Genomic DNA, 21,773 nt, shown 5'->3' with positions numbered 1-21,773 from the left:
TCTGATACATGAATGGATAAAAGGAAAATATATTTCAGGAAATATGATTACACTGTGAAATAGTCAAATGTCTTATGAAACATATACATAAAAATATAGTGTTCTTTAGCAAATGGATTATGTTGGAATAATGCAAAAAAAAGAATATATATATATATATATATATATATATGTGTATATATATATATATATATATATATATATATATATATATATACATATATATATATATATATATATATATATATATATATATATATATATATATATATATATATATATATATAAAGATGTCATAAAATGTCAATGCTATGGTGAAATTTTTTAACCCACGAGCCAAAATATATAAATGGGAGAGATTCAGAACTGTATTATTAGCTTTTTTTCTGTATATTCCCTAAATTGTTTTTTTTGTGATTGGATTGTATATTGTGAATATGTGAAATTTCAAAACAAGGAAATCAAGTTGGAGTTTCTGTATACAGTACATGCTTTTGTATGCTGAATGTTCTTTCCTGTAAACAGTTCATGTGCTTCCGTGAATAGAGGATGCAAGAAGGACATACATACCCTGACCCAGAACAAATCCTACTTGTGGTCTTTGATTATGCAGCGCAGATGGCTACACAAACACATACATGCTCACACATCTGCTAAGTTTCAGCTTATCTTTTACTTTGAACAATTATAGCCACATGATTTTTTTTCCGTTATCTTTGAACTTTCCTATGTATTTTACATTTTCCTAGAAATACTTTTTGGCTTGTTTTAGAGAATAACTACATACATTAAAAGTCCCCATATACTGTAGATATATACAATGATTTATAAAGTGCAAAATGGTATGGCTATTGTAAAAACAAAACAGAAACATCCTGAGGAGGTGCTAAAGGTTCATCATATGGCAATACAATAGGTATCCAAGAAGTTGTGTATCATACACTATTCTGTTTATGAACATTTCTGATCTTGTTTTGTTTTTGGAGTCATAGGCAGCATAAGTAGTTTGTAGAAGTAATTTCCCCAGTTGCATGGACTTGTAAAAGGCTCATCCATTGTGGTACAGGTTTTTCATTCAGTAGACCTCACTAATTGTGTTCCTATATTGTGGTGTCCTCTGAGCAGTCTTCAGGGATTTTCTCCTCTGAACAGCTTCTCTCAGAGAGTCTGTCCAGGTGCTCCATCTCATTGAACCGCTCAGCCACGCATTGAGAAGTCAGTCGGGCCTCCGGATCGTGATCCCAACATTCTGTTATAGTCTCACATACAAGTTGAATGCCCTGAAACAAGAGTCAAACAAAACAATCCTTTTTTATTCACAAAGTGTTTATAAGGTTTGCAACACTATTCTCTACAAAGAGTTATAGGTCCTTCAGTAGTACATGGGTTACTACTTTTACTTAGGAAACAACTTAGTTAGTACAAGTTTCATGCAAGTTGATTAAACGTATTAACGTGCTTTTAGGAAAAAGATACCTTTCTATATATTGTGGGATCTATATGTCAAAGCCAAAGCCAAAAGTTGACTTCCAAAATTAAAAAGAGGTTAATACAATTGCTACAGATGTTAGACAATTAGAATCATGACATCTACTATAAAATCTGGAGGAGTTTTGATCCAACTTAAAGAGATATCAAATGCATGGATCTCCAGCAAATGGTATATCCTTTTATAAAATGCATATCACTTAGCTCCTGTGTAATTTTGCAAGTGGATGTACATAGGTAAAACTGGAGCAAAGGGGCTTAATACATTGATGCAAGAAGAAAGGAGGATAACTTACTGTACAGTAAAATAAGAGATCTGCCTGCAAAGAGTGAAGATCTCTAAAAGAACTTTGCAGTTAAAGAAAAACAGAATTTCATGGAAAGCTAGCGAGAGGTTTCAAGACAAGGGAAGCAAGCACAGATCTAATAGAGGTGAAGACTATGAAGGAGTAAATTGTAAGAGACTACTTAGTAGAAAGCAATGCCTTATGAATGGATATTGTTGATAGGAGATATGTTCTATTTTTGCCCTTGTTTTTTAGCCAGGAGACTTTAATGCAAAGCCATCTTTGTTTTTGATTATGGATAAAAGACATTTACACTCTATACTTTATGTATGGTGGAGAGATTCTGACAGTTTTCTTTTATTACTCTTTATACTAATTATATCATGAAACCATTGACAGAATTTAAGTGGGCAGGAGTAGTCAACTCTCCCATGTTTCAAACAATCTGGTAATAAAAATACAGAATTTTTCTGTCTCTTGCTATTTTAAGGTGCAAGAAAGAGATTTTGAACTTGATGACATTTAACAAAAAGGTGGTAAAGGTTGCATGTATAAAGGAAACAGTTGTGTTAAATTAAAGTATTTTCATCAGCAACAACAATTAAAAGGCACTTGGTATCTATTTTTCCCCACGTGCGTCAGTTTGAGATGGAGAAAAGATAATGGAAGACTTAAAGGAAGGTATTTGCTTAGCAGGCTTACACACTTTTTTGGCCACCCATCTTCTTTTCCTGCCCAGTTGTAACTGGTGGTGGCAAAAACCATGGGAACAACCCTTGATGTCATAGGAACACCTTGTGATGTAACAGGAATGCCTCATGGTGTCACTGGAGCACTCCTAATATTGTGGCTGGGCCCCGAAGAGCTTAGACACTGCACTCTACGGTCAGAGGTGTCAGAATACGTGTGGAACTTTGAATTAACACACATATGTTTAGCAATGTGGTGTGTAAATAATATGTTTTAAATCAGTTGTCAGCACTAAAAGACTTCCCACCCCCATTTTCTTATGCAAGTTACAGTATACAGTGAGTTTAGGTTCAGTCCTCGAAACTGACAGGCCTGGTTTAGACAGTAGGACTTGCAAATCTCTAATTTGCACGCTAGAGATATGCCCACTGTCTGGTAACACTGTCAACCTGTATGTTTGTTTTGCGTTCCTGTCCTGAGTTTCTCCTTCTATACTGTATGTGTAAACTATGAGTAATGTATTCCCTATAGGAATCTCACAAAGTATTGTAAATGTATGGTATTTGGATACATGGCCAGCGTCACCCAAGCCCGCCCAGGCGCCCCTCTGTCTGGTAGGGGCTCAGCATGCCATGCTAATGTTTGAGGGTCATGTGCATCCCTGGCTGATTGAATTGGGGCAGTCTGCAGAGATATCCTTTGTCCCAAAACAGACTCCTGACACAGTCCTAATTGACCCTGGGGTATAACTGCCATGTACCAGCCATCATTCTGTGTTCTTTTCTGATCATAATTCTGGAGGAGACTCTGAGTGGGTCTCCCTATGTATCATGCATGGATTCGTGGATTCTGGATGGATTGTCCTGAGCCTGTTGTGCTTTGTCTGCATCCTGCTGTAGGTAAGCCATGAGTGCGACTATGCTTGCTGACAAGGGTTCCTGCTTCCCGGACACAGTGAGCAGTTTTCTCGGTCGGAGAAAACCTGTTCAGCACCATGCACAAGGAACCCTGTGTGAGACCCACTCGCTCCGGCAGCATCTCTCCTACCTTGTGAAAGTCATCACTTGTTCTGGCCCTTTTCAGCCCGTGAGCTGATTTCTTTCCCCATTTGTTCCCTGGCTTTGGGGACTCATGCTTTGAAGGAATATTGACTTACTTGGACTTAGTAACAAACTACATCCCAGTGCCTGGAGACAAAAGTACGTTGGCAGAAATATTGTAGTAGGTGATCACGCTGTACTTTACCCTGGGACACCTCCCATAGTCACCCGGTTACCCTTCCTGATTCTCCACAGGAAGTTACCTTTGTACTGTATATATCAATGTTGTATGTGATTCACTTCGAGCATTTTCTAAATAAACCTACAGTATTTTATTAAACTCCTGTGTTTTGATGGCGATCCAAACGAACCTGGTAGTCTGATCAACCTCTGATCATGACACTGGTTTTCAAGTTTTCTCTAATTAACATCTTCTAAACAAATTAACCTAATTATCCCCAGGGCAACCTGCTTAGGTTTGTACTGCCCTGAAAACCAGGCCTTGATGACCCTCAAGAACAGAACTTTGACCAGCCTAAATAGATAGGATATGGCTTTTGAATACAAGGCATTAAGTGATGCAAAGAGAAGACTCATCAGCAATAATGCTATCGTGTACAATATGTGATTTTACCTGGTGACTTAGCCAGCTATTGGAGATTTCTGGTCTACCTCTATCTCTCAATACATTGTCCTTCATGCTTTCGACACAGGGATGTTCCCGTACTTTGGTGCCAAATGGAGGTTCATAGTCCTTTACATCTGTAGAGGGAAAACAAAGAAGAATAAAACTGTAAACAGAATTACGCATCATGCGAAAGCATTCCACACTAAAGCAGTCTTTCTGCTCTTGAGTAGAGGGACACATTTTTTTGGTATAGGGAAACTCCTGTTAAGATTCCCAGCATACCAAGAAAGGAGCAATTGCAAATTAACATTCTTCACATTCTAAAGACCAGCAGGAGTAGGGAGACTGTTATGCTCTGTGCGGGGAAATGCTGATCCTAACAAGTCGTAGTTTTCCACAACTCTTCCTAAAAAAGTCTTGGGAATTGGGAAAGATGTTTTAAAAGTCTATAAAACTGCAAATGTATAACCAACAACTATGGAAAAAGTACACAGAGAGAAGGAAAAATGTATTGAAAAAAATGATGTTATCTAGTGTCTAGTTGTACTTTACATATACTGTACTGTATGTCTTGGTTTATACCAAAGTGGAGTAAGACACATGAAAGGGAAGAAAGGCAACGAACCGACATTAGCATAAGATCTAGTCAGTTTTCATAGACTAAGGAGTTACACTTTTATATCAACCCTTTATCAGTGGTGTGTAGACTACATGTAGAGAATTAAGCCATGGAATGGTTAGTGAGTGATCTAATCATTATTAATACAGGCAGAAATACCCGAAGAAAATATGGCTTTTTTATTAAGTAGTTTTAAAAACTGCACAGGGGAGAGGAATCTAAAAAACAATAGCTGCATGGATTTTATGCACGTCCATGTCTGATTCAATAGGGGCGATGTATAAAGTGTTGCTATAAATAGTTTTGTCATAAAACAGACGCAGTAATTAATGCATCGCTGTTCATCAATGTATAAAACCAATTTGTATGTGTTCTGTGGTTTTCGTTAACGACTTTAACAAACACAAAAATTATGCTCGGTGGTGCTACAGGCAGAGCTGGGATATTGTATGCGGCGCACGTGTAAATTATATGTTATATTGAACCATAAGTGTGTGCTAATTTTGTGTGCTATAAACGTGCCAATGTTGTCCATCAAGTGAAAAACAGATGCAAGCTGACGTAAACATAAGCGTAAGCATTCATATGTATAAACATGATCAAATATATATAATGTTGGAATATGAATAATGGCATATCAAAGTGTACCGCTAAGGATTTGATGTGACTAATTGATTTTTTATTTTAATGCACTTTTTCAAATCATTTTGCAAAAGCTACTCTTTATACATAATCCCCAATGATTTTTTTTTACCAATATATGGAGCGATATTAAATATATCTTGTAAACTGCAAGTTTACACTTTATTCGGTTAGGATAGCTATGTCAGTAGCAAATGTCAAGCATGGATGAAGTTGATATTCATTAAAAAAAAACAACTTGTCATCTGGCAAGCAGCTGTTAGTGTGACTGTGATCTTAAATGAAATGTGTGTTCAAATGGCAGCGTTCCACTTAAAGGTGCAATCCCTGGTAGCTGAACAAAAAGATTTGGTAAAGAATTGAATTGGCGTCCTTAGAAAAACTAAAGATGATTAAACCAAATAGCTGACTGCTTTTGTTTATCTGGCAAGTAATGGCAAATTCCTTTCTTTGGAGACTTGCAAATAGGAGCGTATTTATCAGTCGTTTCCTTTACGTTTATCTCATTGCCACTACCAGGGGGCCAATAAAGGTAAGGGGCAGGAAGATAAGGGGGCTGCCTGTGCAAACTCTTGTTGAATAAGCAGTGATATCAAACAAAATGCTGAAGCTAGTGGAAATCAAGCCCTTTCCTTGTCTTAGCTTAAAATGCTTAGAGAGTAACCTTAAAATAATATTTGGAAATACTAAAGATATAAAACAGGTGTTGGATATTATATCTAACAAGATTTAACCTCTGAAATACATTACTGCCATTGTATTTGAAAGAACTGTAGCACAATTTTGTGGCAATAAAGCTTGATGCAATGAAATCTGTAGCACAATTTTGTGGCAATAAAGCTTGATGCAATGAAATCTCTTCATTTAATTAAACCAATTTTGGAGTCTGCATCTGACAGAGTTGACAGCTGGATTGAGGGAGCACAGCCGACCATCAATGAGATGTCTCCATAAGCAGAAGGACGGAGCTGCAGCTGTGCTTAAAAATGTGAAACATTTTTTTTTTTTTGCTAAAAAATAATAGGTGGTCTAAATACACAAAAGATGAGCAATGATTATACCCCCAGATCCAACACTCAAGTCAATGGGAGTTAATGCCGGTTGGAGTGTGCTAACCCCTAATGGAGCTTGATGAATCTGGGACTCAAAAAGTGAAGATCAGTCCAAAAGATATCTGACTTGTAAATATAAATATTTTTTTCTAGAGATAACATTATAAGCCAGTGCTTGGTATTGGGATAACAGTGATAACTGTAAGTATTAAAGAAGCAGTCTCCTACCCGCCCATCCCCAGAAACAATTTTTGTTTACATCTCTATCCAAAACTGTAGCACATTACTCTGAACAACAGGGACCTTTTGGTTATTGTGATATTTAACTCTTAAAACTACTTGACATATTGCCTGGAATAAAAATATGGCTGCATGGGTCAGCCTCACTCTGAATGCCAACAGAATGCCATAAAATCATCAGCAGAAGAGGCCATGGATTTCTTTTAGTGATCCTGGTGGCCAATTTAGATTAAAACAATTATACCATAAAAATTAAAAAGTTAAATATCTCTGAAACAAAAGGTAAACAAAACAGAATCCAAAAAACCTAGCAGCATAGATTGCTGCCTACAGGGGTGTCTCAGTCTGCACAAAAGATTATGTGATAGAAATAGCCTTTCCTTTTTATTCTGGTAACATATTTCATAGTAGAAGCAGTATTGTATTTCAGAGACACCTATATGTAAAATAATATCTACTTATTCTACACCGGCTCTATGACCCCCCTTCAGATGCAGATTTGAATTTGCGGCTGCTTTCTTTTTGTGCGTAATGTACAGTATGAGCACTACAGTAAGTAACCATTAAAGTAGCACATAATATATATTCCTTGCTATAGTTAGTACTTTGTTCTGCCTCAAGTTAAAAAGCTGTTAAACTTATCATTACTAATAAAAATAAGATTACAAATTATTATTATTACATACCAACTTGCTGGGCAGTGTTTTAGTGAATATTGACTAATGTTAGCTAATGTTTACTGCAGAAGGAAAGAATGACTGTAGCTTATCATATGAATTTGTATTTTTCCAATGCCGTGCTTTTCTACAACACAATCCCTCCCATATGTTGAGTCATTTTTCGACACAGGCAATTAAGTCTCAGTGAATTGTGTCAGTTTTGTACAGACTTGATATTATGAGACAGCTATGATTAGCATAGAATTCCTCCTTTTTCAGAAACGATATGTATATTTACTTTCTGCTTAGTGATATAAATCATGTCAAAACAAGACCGAGGCTTAAAAAGAGCTGAGCTACGGTATGCAGAAGGTCAATGGAAACAGATGAAGTTTAAAATGCGTGTGAGACTGAAAAAAAACACAACTGTATTGTATTTCAAAGTCAATGAGTAGTATTCCTCACAGACATCGCACGTTTTTTTTTTTTTTTAAATGTGGTATTTATTTAATAATGCGGGATAGGTTATTAACTTTTCCATATAAGAACAGAGGCTAAGAAAGTACTCCAGGACCCAGAAATTTCAGTACAACCTAACACCCAGCTTTGTCCCATATCATTTTGTTTTGTGGATGAACAATGGGATCCCTACAGGAACTGTGCAGATGTAATATTTTCCTTACTGCACCACTGATAGGAATACCACATTTATTATACTTCCTTCCCTGTAAATAATGAGGAAGAGCTCACCGGTTAACGAAATCTGGTTAAACTTAATTTATTTGTGGTTAATATTCAAACACCTTTTAGATAGCAGGATTACATAAGTAAAACTGGCTTTTCTCTTTGAATTGAATGTGTTATTGTAACCTTCAGCTAATGTTTAGTGAGAGAATTTTGAAGACAGCAGAGCATCACGGCGACGTACTTCCTGTAAATGTGCATATCATATTTGGCATATTGTTCAACTAAAAAAGGTTTTGCATTAGCATTGGATGATGTTTCACTTGTTTTTTTTGTTTGCCTTCTGCGGGATCATAATACTGTACATACAAATATAGGATAAGTACAGTATCTGTCGTCTAAATTTAGCATAAGTTGAACTTGATGTCTTTTTTCAACCTCATCTACTATGTAACTATGTAATTATGAATCCCTAATGAGTGGCGTTTCATTTATGTACATGCTGCTTTGAACATTCAAGATGTTGCAGAATTTGATTAAGTGTTGTTAGGTACAAGACACAGTATATTAATTTACTTCAGTATGCTATCGATATTGATACTCCCAAATTTACCTTAGGCCACATAAAACTTTAAGAAATGGATATGAGCACTACAAAAATGCTCTATGGTTCCAGTTTTTTGCAAAGTTACTACAATATTTGCATCATGTTTAAAAATGTTCCTTAAAAATAAGCGGTCAGCCACGTAAAAATATCATATCCTACCATAGCTCCTGTATACAAAACATTTCAATTAATTGGTTATATATATATACTATGCATCAATCCATTAAAATGCTAAACAGATATACAATTTTTATTATTGTTTTATTTTTCCAGCTTTTATGTAATTACAGATTTTTCCTCAACTGAAAAATGTACATTTTTGTACAATCAGTATCTCAACAAGTGTTTTATGGATAGTGTTAGCATAATGTCACACTTGGGGCCACATGCAGTAAAGTCAGATAGAAAAAATCGCACCGATTTTGAATTTGCCAATTTTGACAGCGTTTCTATCACGGTATGTAGAAAGCCCCGAATACCAGTGAAAGCAACATTTGCAAACATGGCGAGTAGCCGGCGACAAGATGATTGGCCCTCTGAAAAGGGCTCACCCGACAAATTCATTCTGCTGCAGAGAGAGAGAGAGCCACCTCTCGGCCGAAATAAAAAAAAATTAAATTTTATTACTAGTGTATTGTAGCAGGGGGTCTCCGGAGCAGAACAGCGTTGTTTTAAGGTCCGGAGACCCCCTGCTTCCCAAGATACAGGCTCCGTTATGGGGTGCCGGTATCTCCTATGCATTGAAATGTCCCGGTCACGTGACGCGGGAAATTTACATTAAGGTGACTATTGACTGCTATAGTAGCTTATCATGCCCATATTATATGGGTATGATGTCCTACTATGCCACTCAATGGGTACAGGGTGGGTATGATGGATCCAGGGTGGGTGTTTAGGCCTCCTGGGTGGGTAGCGGGGGAGGGTGGGTTAACCCCTTAATTACTATAGCGGTTATTAACCGCTAAGGTGATATAGGGGTTAGGGGCCATTAGATTGTATTTTTTATGTATTCTTTCTGGCAACGGAGGACATTGCGTATTGGTGTTTATTACATATTGTAATGGTTATTGGTGGCCTAGGAGGTGGGTAGTAGTGCTGTTGTGTGTATTTTTGTTTATTGTGGGTAGTGGGGGTGGGTGAAAGGGGTAGTAGCCCAAAGGATGGGTGTTTAGGCCTACCGAGTGTGTAGCAGGAGGGGTTGACTCCTTCATTACCTTAGCGGTATTAACGGCTAAGGTAATGAAGAGGATAAGTTCACCCGCAACTCCCCCGCAAGGCCTTAACATCCACCAACGGCCAAATACCACCTTCACCCACCCCGCTACCCACAATAAATATGGCATTGGTAGTTAACCCCTTCATTGCCTTAGCGGTTAGCCGGTAAGGTAATGAAGTTGCCTGTAAATGTTTTATTGCATGGTAGTCATGCCGGGGTTTTCCGGTGCTGGAATTAATGGATATCAGCTCCAGAGTCTCCCGAAAAATTCATTTTTTTTCCTAAGTGCCGTCTTGCTTCTTATCGGCAGCTTCTCACCACCTTCTTGACAACTTTTTCTGGCGGGACGATTTGGAGAAGAATTCTCAATTCTAGAGCAGGGATCAGCCTCGATAAGCTGATCGGGGCTACTAGAATTGAGCAAGTTTGAGAAACTGGTGATAAGCGGCTTATCGCTGCACGTTTGGCAATTTTTTTTTTCGCGGCAAAAAAAACAGACGCTTTTTGCTCTTATTGCCGGTTTATCGGGGTTTACTGAATCGCTGTAGGCTTTTTTGGCGATAAGTGGCTTATCGCTGCTTACTGCATAAGGCCCTTGGTCTTTTATACATTTCACTATATTTGAAAAGATTAGTGAAACAAGAAAAGTAAAACCTTGTATCACTATGCAAAAATAGCATTGTAAATTGAAACTATCTATATATGTAATTTATACAACTCAATTGTATGAATGGTAAACAAAAGCCCAATAATTTTTGATTTGTCTAAATATAAATAATTCTTTATTTTGCATGCTGAAAGCTTTATTTGCAGATCTACTGAACTACTCAACTGTAACAAAATAGTGTGCATAACATTGTTATCCTTATAATTAAAGTTGTTGCAACATGATAACTTCGAATATACAGTGTCTGGTAAATCTGGGCATCCATAATTACCTCCAATAGCATTACAGCGGGATGTGATTTCCCAGAGGACAAGTGCCATTGAATACACATCTGTTTGCTTAAAAGATTCTACATTCTCCAAATTGATTCTCGATTCTAGGACCTCTGGTGCCATATATCGAGCAGTTCCGACCTATAATAAGGTGCAACAAAAATTGTTAAAAAATAAAAATAATTCACTTCATGGTTCAGTTAGACGTACCGTAGCTGAGCCCTTATAGAAGTATTAACATACAGTAATACAGGGTATTTAAATATCAAGCAACATAGAGACATTACAGTACCAAGGCTTACTGGCCTACGTAACGTATATTTTCCAATTTGTTTAAATTGCCCATCCTGCATTTAAAATAGTTTTGCTCCTTTTTTCAATAGGCACATCAGCTCCCTTCAAAATAATTATTAGCTTAGGATGGGCCTATTCTTAAAGCAGCTTGTTACTTTCACTTTCCAGCTGTCCTTGAGTAAGCTGTCCACAACCCAAAAGAATAATACATTAACCTGTTGTTTAAACAATGGACACATGTACTAATTAAAAATATGACTAAAAAAACTGCTAAAACGATGCAAAATACTCCCATTAAACTACTGGTACCTTTCAAGGCATCATAGACAGATCATGCAAAAACATCAGAGCCTTGTTATTGCCTACACTGAAATATTTTATACCTTTAATGTTTATAAATATTGTGATTTGTAATGATTGTCCACACATTGATTAATCAGTAGCTATGCAAAACACAGTTTTCCACAACTGAAAAGTATGATTCTGTCTTACCTGTCCACTGTTAGCAAGATCATCAACAGAAAGAGACGGGTCAAGCCAAATTGAGAGACCAAAGTCACATAAGCAACAAGTGAGGTCATTTTTTACGAGAATGTTGGAGCTCTTTAAGTCCCTGTGAACAATTGGTGTTTTAGGTCTCCCACAGGGTGTGTGGTCACTGTGTAAGTGAGCAACACCTCGGGACAGAGAGCCACCAAGCTTCCAGAGGTCTTCCCAGCTGATGATGTGCTTTGCCAAGTACTCTTGTAAATTACCATTGCAGTGGAAGGCAGTGATTAGCCAGTACTGTTTTCCCACGTCAGTCTTACGCTCTTCTGCTGTCAAGAATTGTAGAACATTCTCATGCTTTAGGTTAATGTCTGAAAAGATGTCTTTCTCCATCTTCCACGATGCATATTCTTCATAAGGGAAAATTTTGACGGCCACAGTTTCAAACTGTTCTGAAGTATTCTGCTTCAGTTTGGCCTTGTACACTTCAGCAAACCGACCCTTCCCAACCAGAATATCAAGTTCAATGGGCAGAAGCTCTGTGTTGTGATTTAGGTTGTTGGCACATGTTGAGCTAATATCAGAACGGTCATCATCCATCATAATGGCACAAGCATCACTACAGTCCATATTTGGGTGCCTCGTGCATTTTGTATCCTTTTCCCATTTCTTGCTGATTTTATTTTTCCTATGAACACGGTAGCAGTAGAAGGAGAAAATGACTGCAATGGCAATCCCAATTGGGGGAAGAAGACTTATTAGTACAACTTTAGGGAAGTCATTTTTCCAATCGATATTTGTTTCTAAAAAAAAGGCAGATATGTATTGGTTAGTTTAAAGGACACCCACACGTGTTTAAAGTGTCAACATTATACATTTAGGTATCAACTAAAGCATGTAGTAGTTCTCAATCAACCTCTGTATAAATTGTCCTCATCATGCAAACTTACGAATCAATTTCTGAATATTGATTTTAGCCATTTTGTTACTCTCCTGTTACACCTGTATTTATTTTAAGTTAGCTAACATTATGAGGCTATAACTGGATATGGACTGTGATCCGTGCCTCTAGGCATTTAACACATTTTGTGTGCCTATAGCTAATCTCAGTTAGTAGTAGCTATTAGTTCTAATTATCTGACCCACTCTAAACATAAAATACTACCTAATTGGCGCGTAAAATATGTGATTAGTCTGCTAAGAGCATATGATTGATTTCTATTAAATATGTGATTTATTACTATTAAGCATTCACACTCCCTGCTCATTTGACACAGGTTTCTAAGTCTGTTTTCCCAGTCCACATTTTTTTTATTTTGGATTAGGAGTTACCCTGCTATTAAATAAGACTAATACAGTAGGTCTAATGAGAGTTGTAATGGTAATATAACTAGTAACTAAGTATATGTGATTAAAAAAGGTTTACCATGACAATAACCTTTATGTATTTTTTTACTTAATTTAGGTCAATTACTATAGTTGTAAGACTAGGTATCGAATATTAACTTTAGTTACGAGATTCTAGTCTTACTATCCTAATCAGCTCTAGATATAAAATCTACTCCTTTATTCCAAGTGGATGAAATAGGGATTAATTGTTATCCTGTGTTTATTTTATGTTTATGTATATAGTTCACCGATTGGCCATAGACTCTATACTATCAATCTGTAAATATTTTTAGAATATTATTATTTAAAGTATTTTAAGTTTCATTCATTCACCATTTGACACATAAAGTGCATTCTAGAGGGATTTATTTCTCTATTTGTCATTTATTATTTTTCCCTATTGCACCTGTGTCCGATTACATTTTTATAGAATTAAATTGAAGTGAGAGTTCTATCCCCATCTTTCCCTTTTCCCTTATTAGATACAAATCTAATTGGTAGGTAGGAAGGACGTGCATAGACAGTAAGAGGGCAGCCTGGTAAGTGCATCTGCAAGGGACCAAGCTTTATGTATCAGGTGTATAGCATTAGCCGCGGAGCTACTCATATGCATCGTTAAGCAGGTGTGTTTTAAGGTGGGTCTTAAAGGTGGATAGAGAGGGTGCTAGTCGGGTGTTGAAGGGAAGGGCATTTCAGAGGTGTGGGGCAGTTAGTTAGAAAGGTTTAAGGCGGGAGAGGGCTTTAGATACAAAGGGGTAGAGAAGACATCCCTGAGCGCAAGAGTCAGGATGGGGCATAGCAAGAAAATAGGGCTTGGATGTAAGGAGGGGCAGAAGAGTGTAAAGCTTTAAAAGTGAGGAGGAGAATTGAGTGTGAGATGCGGAATTTGATAGGAAGCCAGGAGGGTGATTTCAGCAAGGGAGACGCTGACAGATTTAGGAAAGAGTAGAGTGATTCTGGCAGCAGCGTTAAGGATAGATTGTAGGGGGGACAGGTTATAGGCAGGAAGGCAAGACAGCAGGAGGTTACAGTAATCAGGAGAATCATGTCACAGGAATCTGTTTACTTTGGTCCTAGGATGGATTGCCCCTTCAAAAGGGGTCTTCTACTTTAAGTCCTGTAGTAGTCAAAGTATAGTGGTGCTATACAGCTATTTGTCCTTATCTTGAATTACTGTATATAATTTTTTTTTTTTTTTATAAATACATTACTAATTACAGACATAATATCTCCCTTTATTCAAGTAGCAGAATATCTCATACAAAGAAGTACCCCATGCGCAAACTTTTAGTGCAGTCTCTCCCCTCTGACCCCCTGTCTCTCTCCCCCCGGCTCTCGCGCCCCCCGCCTGCCTTCATCCACGTCAAATGACGCTGTGGGGTCATGTGACGTCATGTCATGTGACCCGCAGCGTAATTTGCTGCGTGTGATGTCACTTCACATGGCACCGCGACATCATTTGACGCCGCGTTGCCATGGTGACGCAACACAGCCGGCTGAATCCCGGTAAGTAAACAGTTGCAGGGGCCTCACGCGATCCCCCCGCATTTAATTTAAATGCCTGGGGAAGAGCGCAGGGCCTCTGCAACTGCAGTGCCCCCCACTTTGCGCACAGCTGCTGTAATCAATCAAAAAAACAGTGCATGGCTCCCAATTTTCATATTTGTGAATACTTTACAACACAATTATTGGTGTCGTAAATACTTTATTGTACAATGCATACAATTGTACATTATTTCTAATGCGATCCACTTATAACGCAATGTGATTCTTTGGACCCCAAGTACAGCGTTATAAGGGGGTTGTGCTGTATTTGTTTAGGGCACAGCAGCATTAGAATGTTTTTTCATTATTCATTATTATGCTTTAGTTCGACTTTTGGTATATTCTTAGAAATGGCCATGCTCCTATCTGCTGAAATCTTTCAACATTGTCACAGTATATTTCCTTATTCAACATAAAATATATATACATACATGCATGTTCATTAATTGCATGTTACAGATGTAGTTCCCCGTGCATTCTTATTTTTTAATTGTAAAGATTTCATCACCATACAGTACAATCGTGGTAGTTTTTACCCTGCTAACTGAATATTACATTGTGTGTTTATTCCGTTGTCCAAAACTAAAGATAACATGCTTGCTAAGCTTCTCCAACTTTGTGAAATCACTAGTGTTGCTTTATGACTTTCAAGATACAGATGTAGCAGACCTGATTGTGGCCATTAACGCAATACATTGCATCAAAGCTTGCGCGTCATTTAACGGTTGTGAAAACATTGGTTAACACGTGTTATTTTACATGCTATTTTGTGCATTTACAGGGGCAATACTGCCTGCTACAACTGTAAATAATTTGTTGGGAATGAATGAACCGTTATTGTGAAAAAAAGAATGCAGACTAAAATGTGCACAAATTAGGTTTGACATTAACTAAAGCATTAAAACTATGAAATAAATTTATGCTGGTAGCCAGAACGACCATGATTACATATGGAATATTTCCACACTGAATTATTTAGTTGTCTGGCAGAGCTGAGAAACAGCTTGCTGTGATTCTGTTCATTGAACACAGACAGGAAACATCATGTCTGATACAGAAAAGACCATTTGCTTCTCTGCTGTGGATAAGAAGTGAAGCTGTCCAAAGGGTCTGTTTTCATTTAAATAAACACTAATCCATGACAATATAAAAAGAAATGACAGTCTTAGGTCCTATTGTTTTCCATGTTATCCTTACTAGAGAGCAGATATTTCTTTGATAAAGGTACAACTGTTGAAGCTTAAGTTTTGTAGAACAGTTCACTGTAGACACTTCTATGGTTTCCAAGACGATCTTGAAGGTGAGACGTGTGTAATTTTAAAACCTTGGATTTATAGCCTTACTGGTGCACTCCCACTAGGGTCACAAAGAAATACATTTTGACTCTTATAAGACCGCATTTATAGTGGGAGCGCACACGACATTGTGAGCCACGAGAACACATCTGTGGTAGTCAGTGAGGACAGCCATAGTGCATGCGAGTGGGGGAGGGATGCCGGGGCGACAGGGCGGCAGAATTTTCAAGCTATAAATGATTTTGTATTTGCTTGTGGTGGCCGAGTCATGTGAGCGGTTTAGCCAATGAGGGCGAACCAGCCTTGTGACACGTCAGCAACGCCACACAAACACTATGGCCACAAATCGTGCGAGTGACAGGCACGTGTGACGTCACGCTCTCCGTCGCGTGCGTGCGGCCACTGTAAACGCGGCCTAACATACATTTTATCTTTTGTCTATTTGAAAGTTAATGTTGGATGATACTGAAAGATGAACGTTACATCAGTTATGTGCTTCTTCCACCTCTGAACTGACCCTTACGATCAGATTAATAGCAAGTGAAGGTGAGAGCACATTGTGGACTATTCAAATTAATAGCCTGCAGTGATTGGTTATCATAGTTTAACAAAGTATGTAGAGCAGGGGTGCACAAAGTTTTGGAGCTGCGCCCCCACCTGTGTGACAGCATCAGTGCCCCCCTTTTCTGTGGCAGCGCGTCGAATGACGCAGCGGGTCATGTGGTGTCATGTAAGGTGACCCCGCAGCGTCATTTGATGCATACGTCACATGACCACGCAGGGTCATTTGACGCCGTGTTGCCATGGCGGACCCCCAGCATTTAACTTAAATGCCCCGGGGAAGAGCGCAGGACCGCTGCAACAGCCACCCCGCCCCCCCCAAAAAATCCCCTGAGTTTGCGCACCCCTGATGTAGAGCATTGTATAAACAGGTGTAATACATTGGCTACATCTGTATATAAATACTGTTTGACAATTGAGATACTAAAGCAAATTTGTGTGATTTGCAGATAAACCGTTAAGAGTTCCTGTCTTTATGGTGATGTAAGAAAATTAGCTAATTGATTAAAACAATAGCCTCAGCAGTACAATGTAATACTTTTTAAGTTAGTTTGTATTGTTATATTGTGTATAGATGTATTAAGTAGGCTTGCTATTGCTTAAACTATGCGTTTTAAAATAATTATTTCCAAAACCAGGTAGAAATTATAAAAAGAATAAAAAGGTAGAAGAATAAAAAGTTATTTAAAAAAATCATGTTCTCTTGGACAAAACATTGTATGAGCAAAAATGTCCCTTTTACATCATGAATACATTTCTTTAATATGAAGCTATTAAGCAATACATATTACTTAGCTTCTGGATTTCCATTTACCATTTTCCTTTAGAATTTTGGAAATAAATCAAGATAGAGATGTAAAGGTAAATATGTAAAGGAATACGTATTTACTAAACAGCTGAACCCCGTTATAGCGCGGTGCTTGGGGTCCAAAGAATGTGATCGCGTTATATACGGATCGCGTTATGCACGGATCGCGTTATGCGTTAAAGAACAATTTTCGGTGAACATTGCACCCTCAGAGGTTCCGCGGATGCCGGTGAGGGAGAGCTGGGATCTCTCCCAGCTGTCCCAGACCCGGCGGTGCTGAGGAACCCCCACGCAGGACTGACCCGGTATCTGCATCAGCTGACAGATCTCTCCTCTTCCTGCTTCTGCCTTCAGCTTCCAGATGACAGGGAGAGAGAGGAAAATTAGAACCTGCTCCCTTAAAGAGACAATATGTCTCTGTGTGTGTCTGTGTACGTGTCTGTCGTCAGAGCGAGTCGCCATGGTAACCAGCAGCAAATTACACCACGGGGTCACGTGACGTTGCGTTGCCATGGCGACAAGACGTCACATGACCCCGCGGCGTCATTTGACACAGGAGCCGAGGAGGAGAGGGAGCGCGGGCAGGAAGCTCCTTGTCATCTGGCACATGACAAGCCCTGGTCAACAGGAGAGGATAGAAAACGGCATGGTAGGAGCATGGTAGGAAATCTTCTGCATATTATTGGGAGCCACGCTCACATCGTGTTATAAGCGAATTCGCGTTGTAATGGATCGCGCTATAACGGGGTTGAGCTGTATTACATAAAATGCTTAATGGATAGGTGTTTCTCAATAGCTAAAATGATAAGTTTTTTCATAACATTTTATAGCGTACCCTTCAGCTGCCACTTACACTACAATGTGTAAAAACGAGCTCCACAGGGACAACTTACTGCACCGTGTTTACTAGCAAACTGTGTAGTCTGAAAATGTCCACTATATACAAATGAGTTTCAACTATTGTATACCTAAATACTGACAAAGGGATCTTAGAAGACCTAAAACAACATGTTTTTTTTGAGGGGGGGGGGGGGGGTGAAGGAGGTTCTAGAAGATTTATGACCTTGTGAATTTTGTGATTATTGTCATTCAGCTTTCTCTACCTTGTTTCTATAGCATTACACTAGTTATGACACTCATCACATGTATGTCATACAACAAACTTTCCCTATTCACAAAGATATTTATTATTACGGTTTTTGTTCATCTTCCAATTTTTTTTTTTTACAGAAATATAATTAACTAGATATACATTTTTATTGTTGGTAAAAGTGTTGCACTGATACAGTGTAGTGTTAGTACATTATATAGTGTGAGTTAAAGATTGCCTTGATTTTCAATAGTATTATTTATTTATCAGAGTACCGTTTTCAACAATTGAAAATGTTTTTTTTATATATTCTTTTTTCCCTCCTCTAAAGAACCTCAAACCATTAACACCACAATATGAAAAGAGAGTTAGAATGAAGATGAAAATATATAGTAATTGATCTCAAATAGTACAGCTCCATTGTCTAGGTCCAAATTTAAATTTTGTACTCACTGCCCTTATTTTCCTTGTTCATATTCATTACATTCTGCATTATGGAATTGGCAAGTTATTTTCTCTGTTGCTGAAATATTAATGTAAGCCCATTTTTGTGGAGTCTAAATCATTATCAGTGTCATTTCTTTAATAAATACTTTTTACATTTCGTCCTCATTACTGAAATGTAGGAATTTCTGAAACCTATTTTCTTCAGTTAGGTATCCACTGCGATAATTGTGTTATTTTTTCTTTTTCTCAAGGTTGAAATTTCTCTTATTTGCCCAAAACATTTAGGGGGAGAGAGACTGAAGGAGAGAGAGAGAGAGAGACAGAAGGAGAGAAAGAGAGAAAGAAAGACAGAAGGAGAGAGAGAGACAGAAGGAGAGAGAGAGAGAGAGAGAGCACCTGAGATACTTTCGTGTAAATTCAAGCCATTTAAATATATTTTGAGTAGATATTGGAGTTAGAGGAAGCACACAGGAGCCTTAGGCCGCAGTCCCATTCTGCACTGTAGCACGCGTGCCCGGAGGGGTGGCGGCATGTGCACAGCGCTTCACTGCGATCTGCAGAGAGAGGCAGAGATTGCGACGAATGGGGGGGGGGGGGGGCGTGGAGGGGGTTTTGCAGGGGCATGGCCATGACCTAACGCAGCTGGTTCGCCCTCATTGGCTGAATCGACAGGGGGTGTGGCCACGCCTCTGTCGTAAGGATTTGGAAATCGTTGTATTTGGAAAAACCCGTTGTAGAGCGCAGCTGCCAAATGCGCGCCATGGTACCTAGTGGGCCCAGCCCTATTGAGGGGCGGTACTTTTTCGTACAGATAGAACGCACTGGGACCGTAGCCTTATGTTGAGTTCAAACAAACTTCTATTGTATTAAAGCATCAATAACATTTCTGGACAAACCTGTCCTTTCTTCAGACCATTCACCTTACAATGAGTGTTACAAATCAACTTTAAATACCCCTAGGGGTTGTAAAATCACCTTACCCCCAACAACTGTGATTCATAGCTGAGCAGCCACTGCAGCCTGATTACTTCCTGATTCGTCATATGACGCTGCTGACGTCATGATGACGTCACGTTGTTAGGCAACGTGCTGTCTACAACAACAAAGATTACTCACAGAACATACAAAAAACGGCACAGCATTGCAGCTGTGCAGCATAAGACACAAGACTTGGCATACATAGCACATAAATTGTGCTAATATAAGTTCAGTTGTCACTAATACTACTCAGGAGTATTAGAAGGAACCCTATTCTTCTTTTCTTCATTCATTATTTCATTGTTTTCATGAGTCCAGTATAAAGGAAGCTAGAGCTGTAAGTAAAATGAGTTATAAACTGGTTAGGTTTACAACCAGTGGACAATTTAAACAGTTTTGACATAAATATATCAAAAAACAGTTAAGGATGTCAAGGCAAACAGCCCTTTGAGAACTTGTGTGTAATCAAAACGACAAATGGTTCAATATGTACCACATATAAAAATGAACATATGATAAAATCCATAGCAGCCGTGGTTCAGAGTGACAGGTAGAGGACTGCATCTCTGATCTAACCACCTACATAAATCTGGATTATGATAGAGTTAGATCTAATTCATATAATAGCAAGATATTCTAGATCCCTTTGCAGCCGTGGACCAAGATTACAGGGGTTAAAAACCCAGGTTCTTGGTGTAACCACCTGCATGTTAGGCTGCGGCCAGGCAGGGAATGGGCGCTGGTGCTCGTACGCTGGGCGATTCGTGGCTGGTTAGGCGTGCGCTCGCCTGGGAGCGCGGCCACGACGTCACGGAGCTGGTTCGCCCTCATTGGGCGAACCGCTCACATGAAGCGCTTGCGAGCAGTGAAATCACATTTGCTTGCTCTAAGAGCCGAGTGGGCGCAGGGGCTTGCTCATGCTGGCCATACACATTACCACAACGTGTTTCATCGCAGCCAGCATGAGCGCACCCGCCTGCTCGGTGCCACCCTGGCCGAGGCCTTAAGGAGTCTAACGGAAGCTGACCTTATCCCAGGAACCAATTGAGTTCCAGTCTCTCATTCAAACCCCTAGGGGCTACTGTGCCATGTATAAAGGTCCATTTGCTTCCTTTTGTAAGAGTATTCTCTCTCTATCACCACCCCTCTGAAGGGGTTTTACATGGTCAACGATCTGATATCTTAGCTGAGCGGAATTATGTCCCATTTGCCTGAAAGGACGTGCCACAAATGTATCTCTGACATTACATTTTTAATATTACTTTTATGTTGAGAAATATGCTTTTTTAATTTATTTATTGTTTTACCAACATATACCAAACCACATGGACATTTAATTAGATATACGATGTATGTGCTAAGGTACGTATACAAACCATTAACTCTGAGTTGTTTACACGTGTGTGGATGACTAAAGTGTCACCTCTGATCACACCGTTGCACTGACTGAAACTTCTGCAAGGTCCATAAGCTGGTCAATTATGTTTAGGATTCGCAGGTTGATCGACCTCACCTTTATTTGTGTTTGATCATTAAATACTTGTATCTCCCATTCCAAATGATTGTTAGTTTTGCGAATATGGTAGCATTCAGGGAATAAACAGTATTGACTTACCATATCAACTGTAATATATATACCCACCGTTAGGCATAAACACCCACCACGGGCCAAATACCACCTTCACCCACCCACTCCACCCACAATAAACATTAAAATACAATACAACACAAATACTACCCCATACACCAATTGATTGCCGAGTGTTACCTATGCCTTCAATGGGAGCAAAGATAACCCCAATAGCAATGACTGGGCACCCTACTACACCCCCTCTTAACTCAACAACTCCACCTAACACATAAAATGGTATTTGGGACCAAGGCTAAAATTGTAAAGCTTCCAATGACTGAGCTCCAGATCAGAAACAACGCTAAAAACCACCCTAACTCCTGTTACTAGTTTTAAATATTTGGGCATATGGTTTGACTCCCATTTAACATTTGAGATGCACATTGATACCCGGACATCCAAAACCTATGCCAAACTAGGTGTAATTTACAGGAACAAATGCTCCCTAAGTCTGCT

At 38.8% G+C, this 21,773-nt stretch overlaps 1 protein-coding gene across 2 annotated transcripts in view; it reads right to left on the bottom strand.

Annotated features, from left to right (window-relative positions):
* Positions 1-279: 279 nt before the first annotated feature.
* The window catches only part of TGFBR2 (transforming growth factor beta receptor 2), a 103,258-nt gene continuing 81,764 nt past the window's right edge, over positions 280-21,773 (bottom strand). For both annotated transcript variants that reach the window (XM_075587015.1, XM_075587014.1), the window contains exons 7-10: positions 11,578-12,377; positions 10,791-10,932; positions 4,140-4,267; positions 280-1,280 (exon numbers count right to left, since the gene is read on the bottom strand). In XM_075587015.1, the coding sequence (XP_075443130.1) occupies positions 1,101-1,280; positions 4,140-4,267; positions 10,791-10,932; positions 11,578-12,377 (1,250 nt within the window). In that variant the 3' untranslated portion in view covers positions 280-1,100. The remainder of the gene's footprint in view (positions 1,281-4,139; positions 4,268-10,790; positions 10,933-11,577; positions 12,378-21,773) is intronic.

Source organism: Ascaphus truei, chromosome 2 (genome assembly GCF_040206685.1).
Source record: "Ascaphus truei isolate aAscTru1 chromosome 2, aAscTru1.hap1, whole genome shotgun sequence".
Classification (NCBI taxonomy): Eukaryota; Metazoa; Chordata; class Amphibia; order Anura; family Ascaphidae; genus Ascaphus; species Ascaphus truei.
Note: the sequence above shows the minus strand (reverse complement) of the source record. Positions and strands in the feature narration are given on the sequence as shown.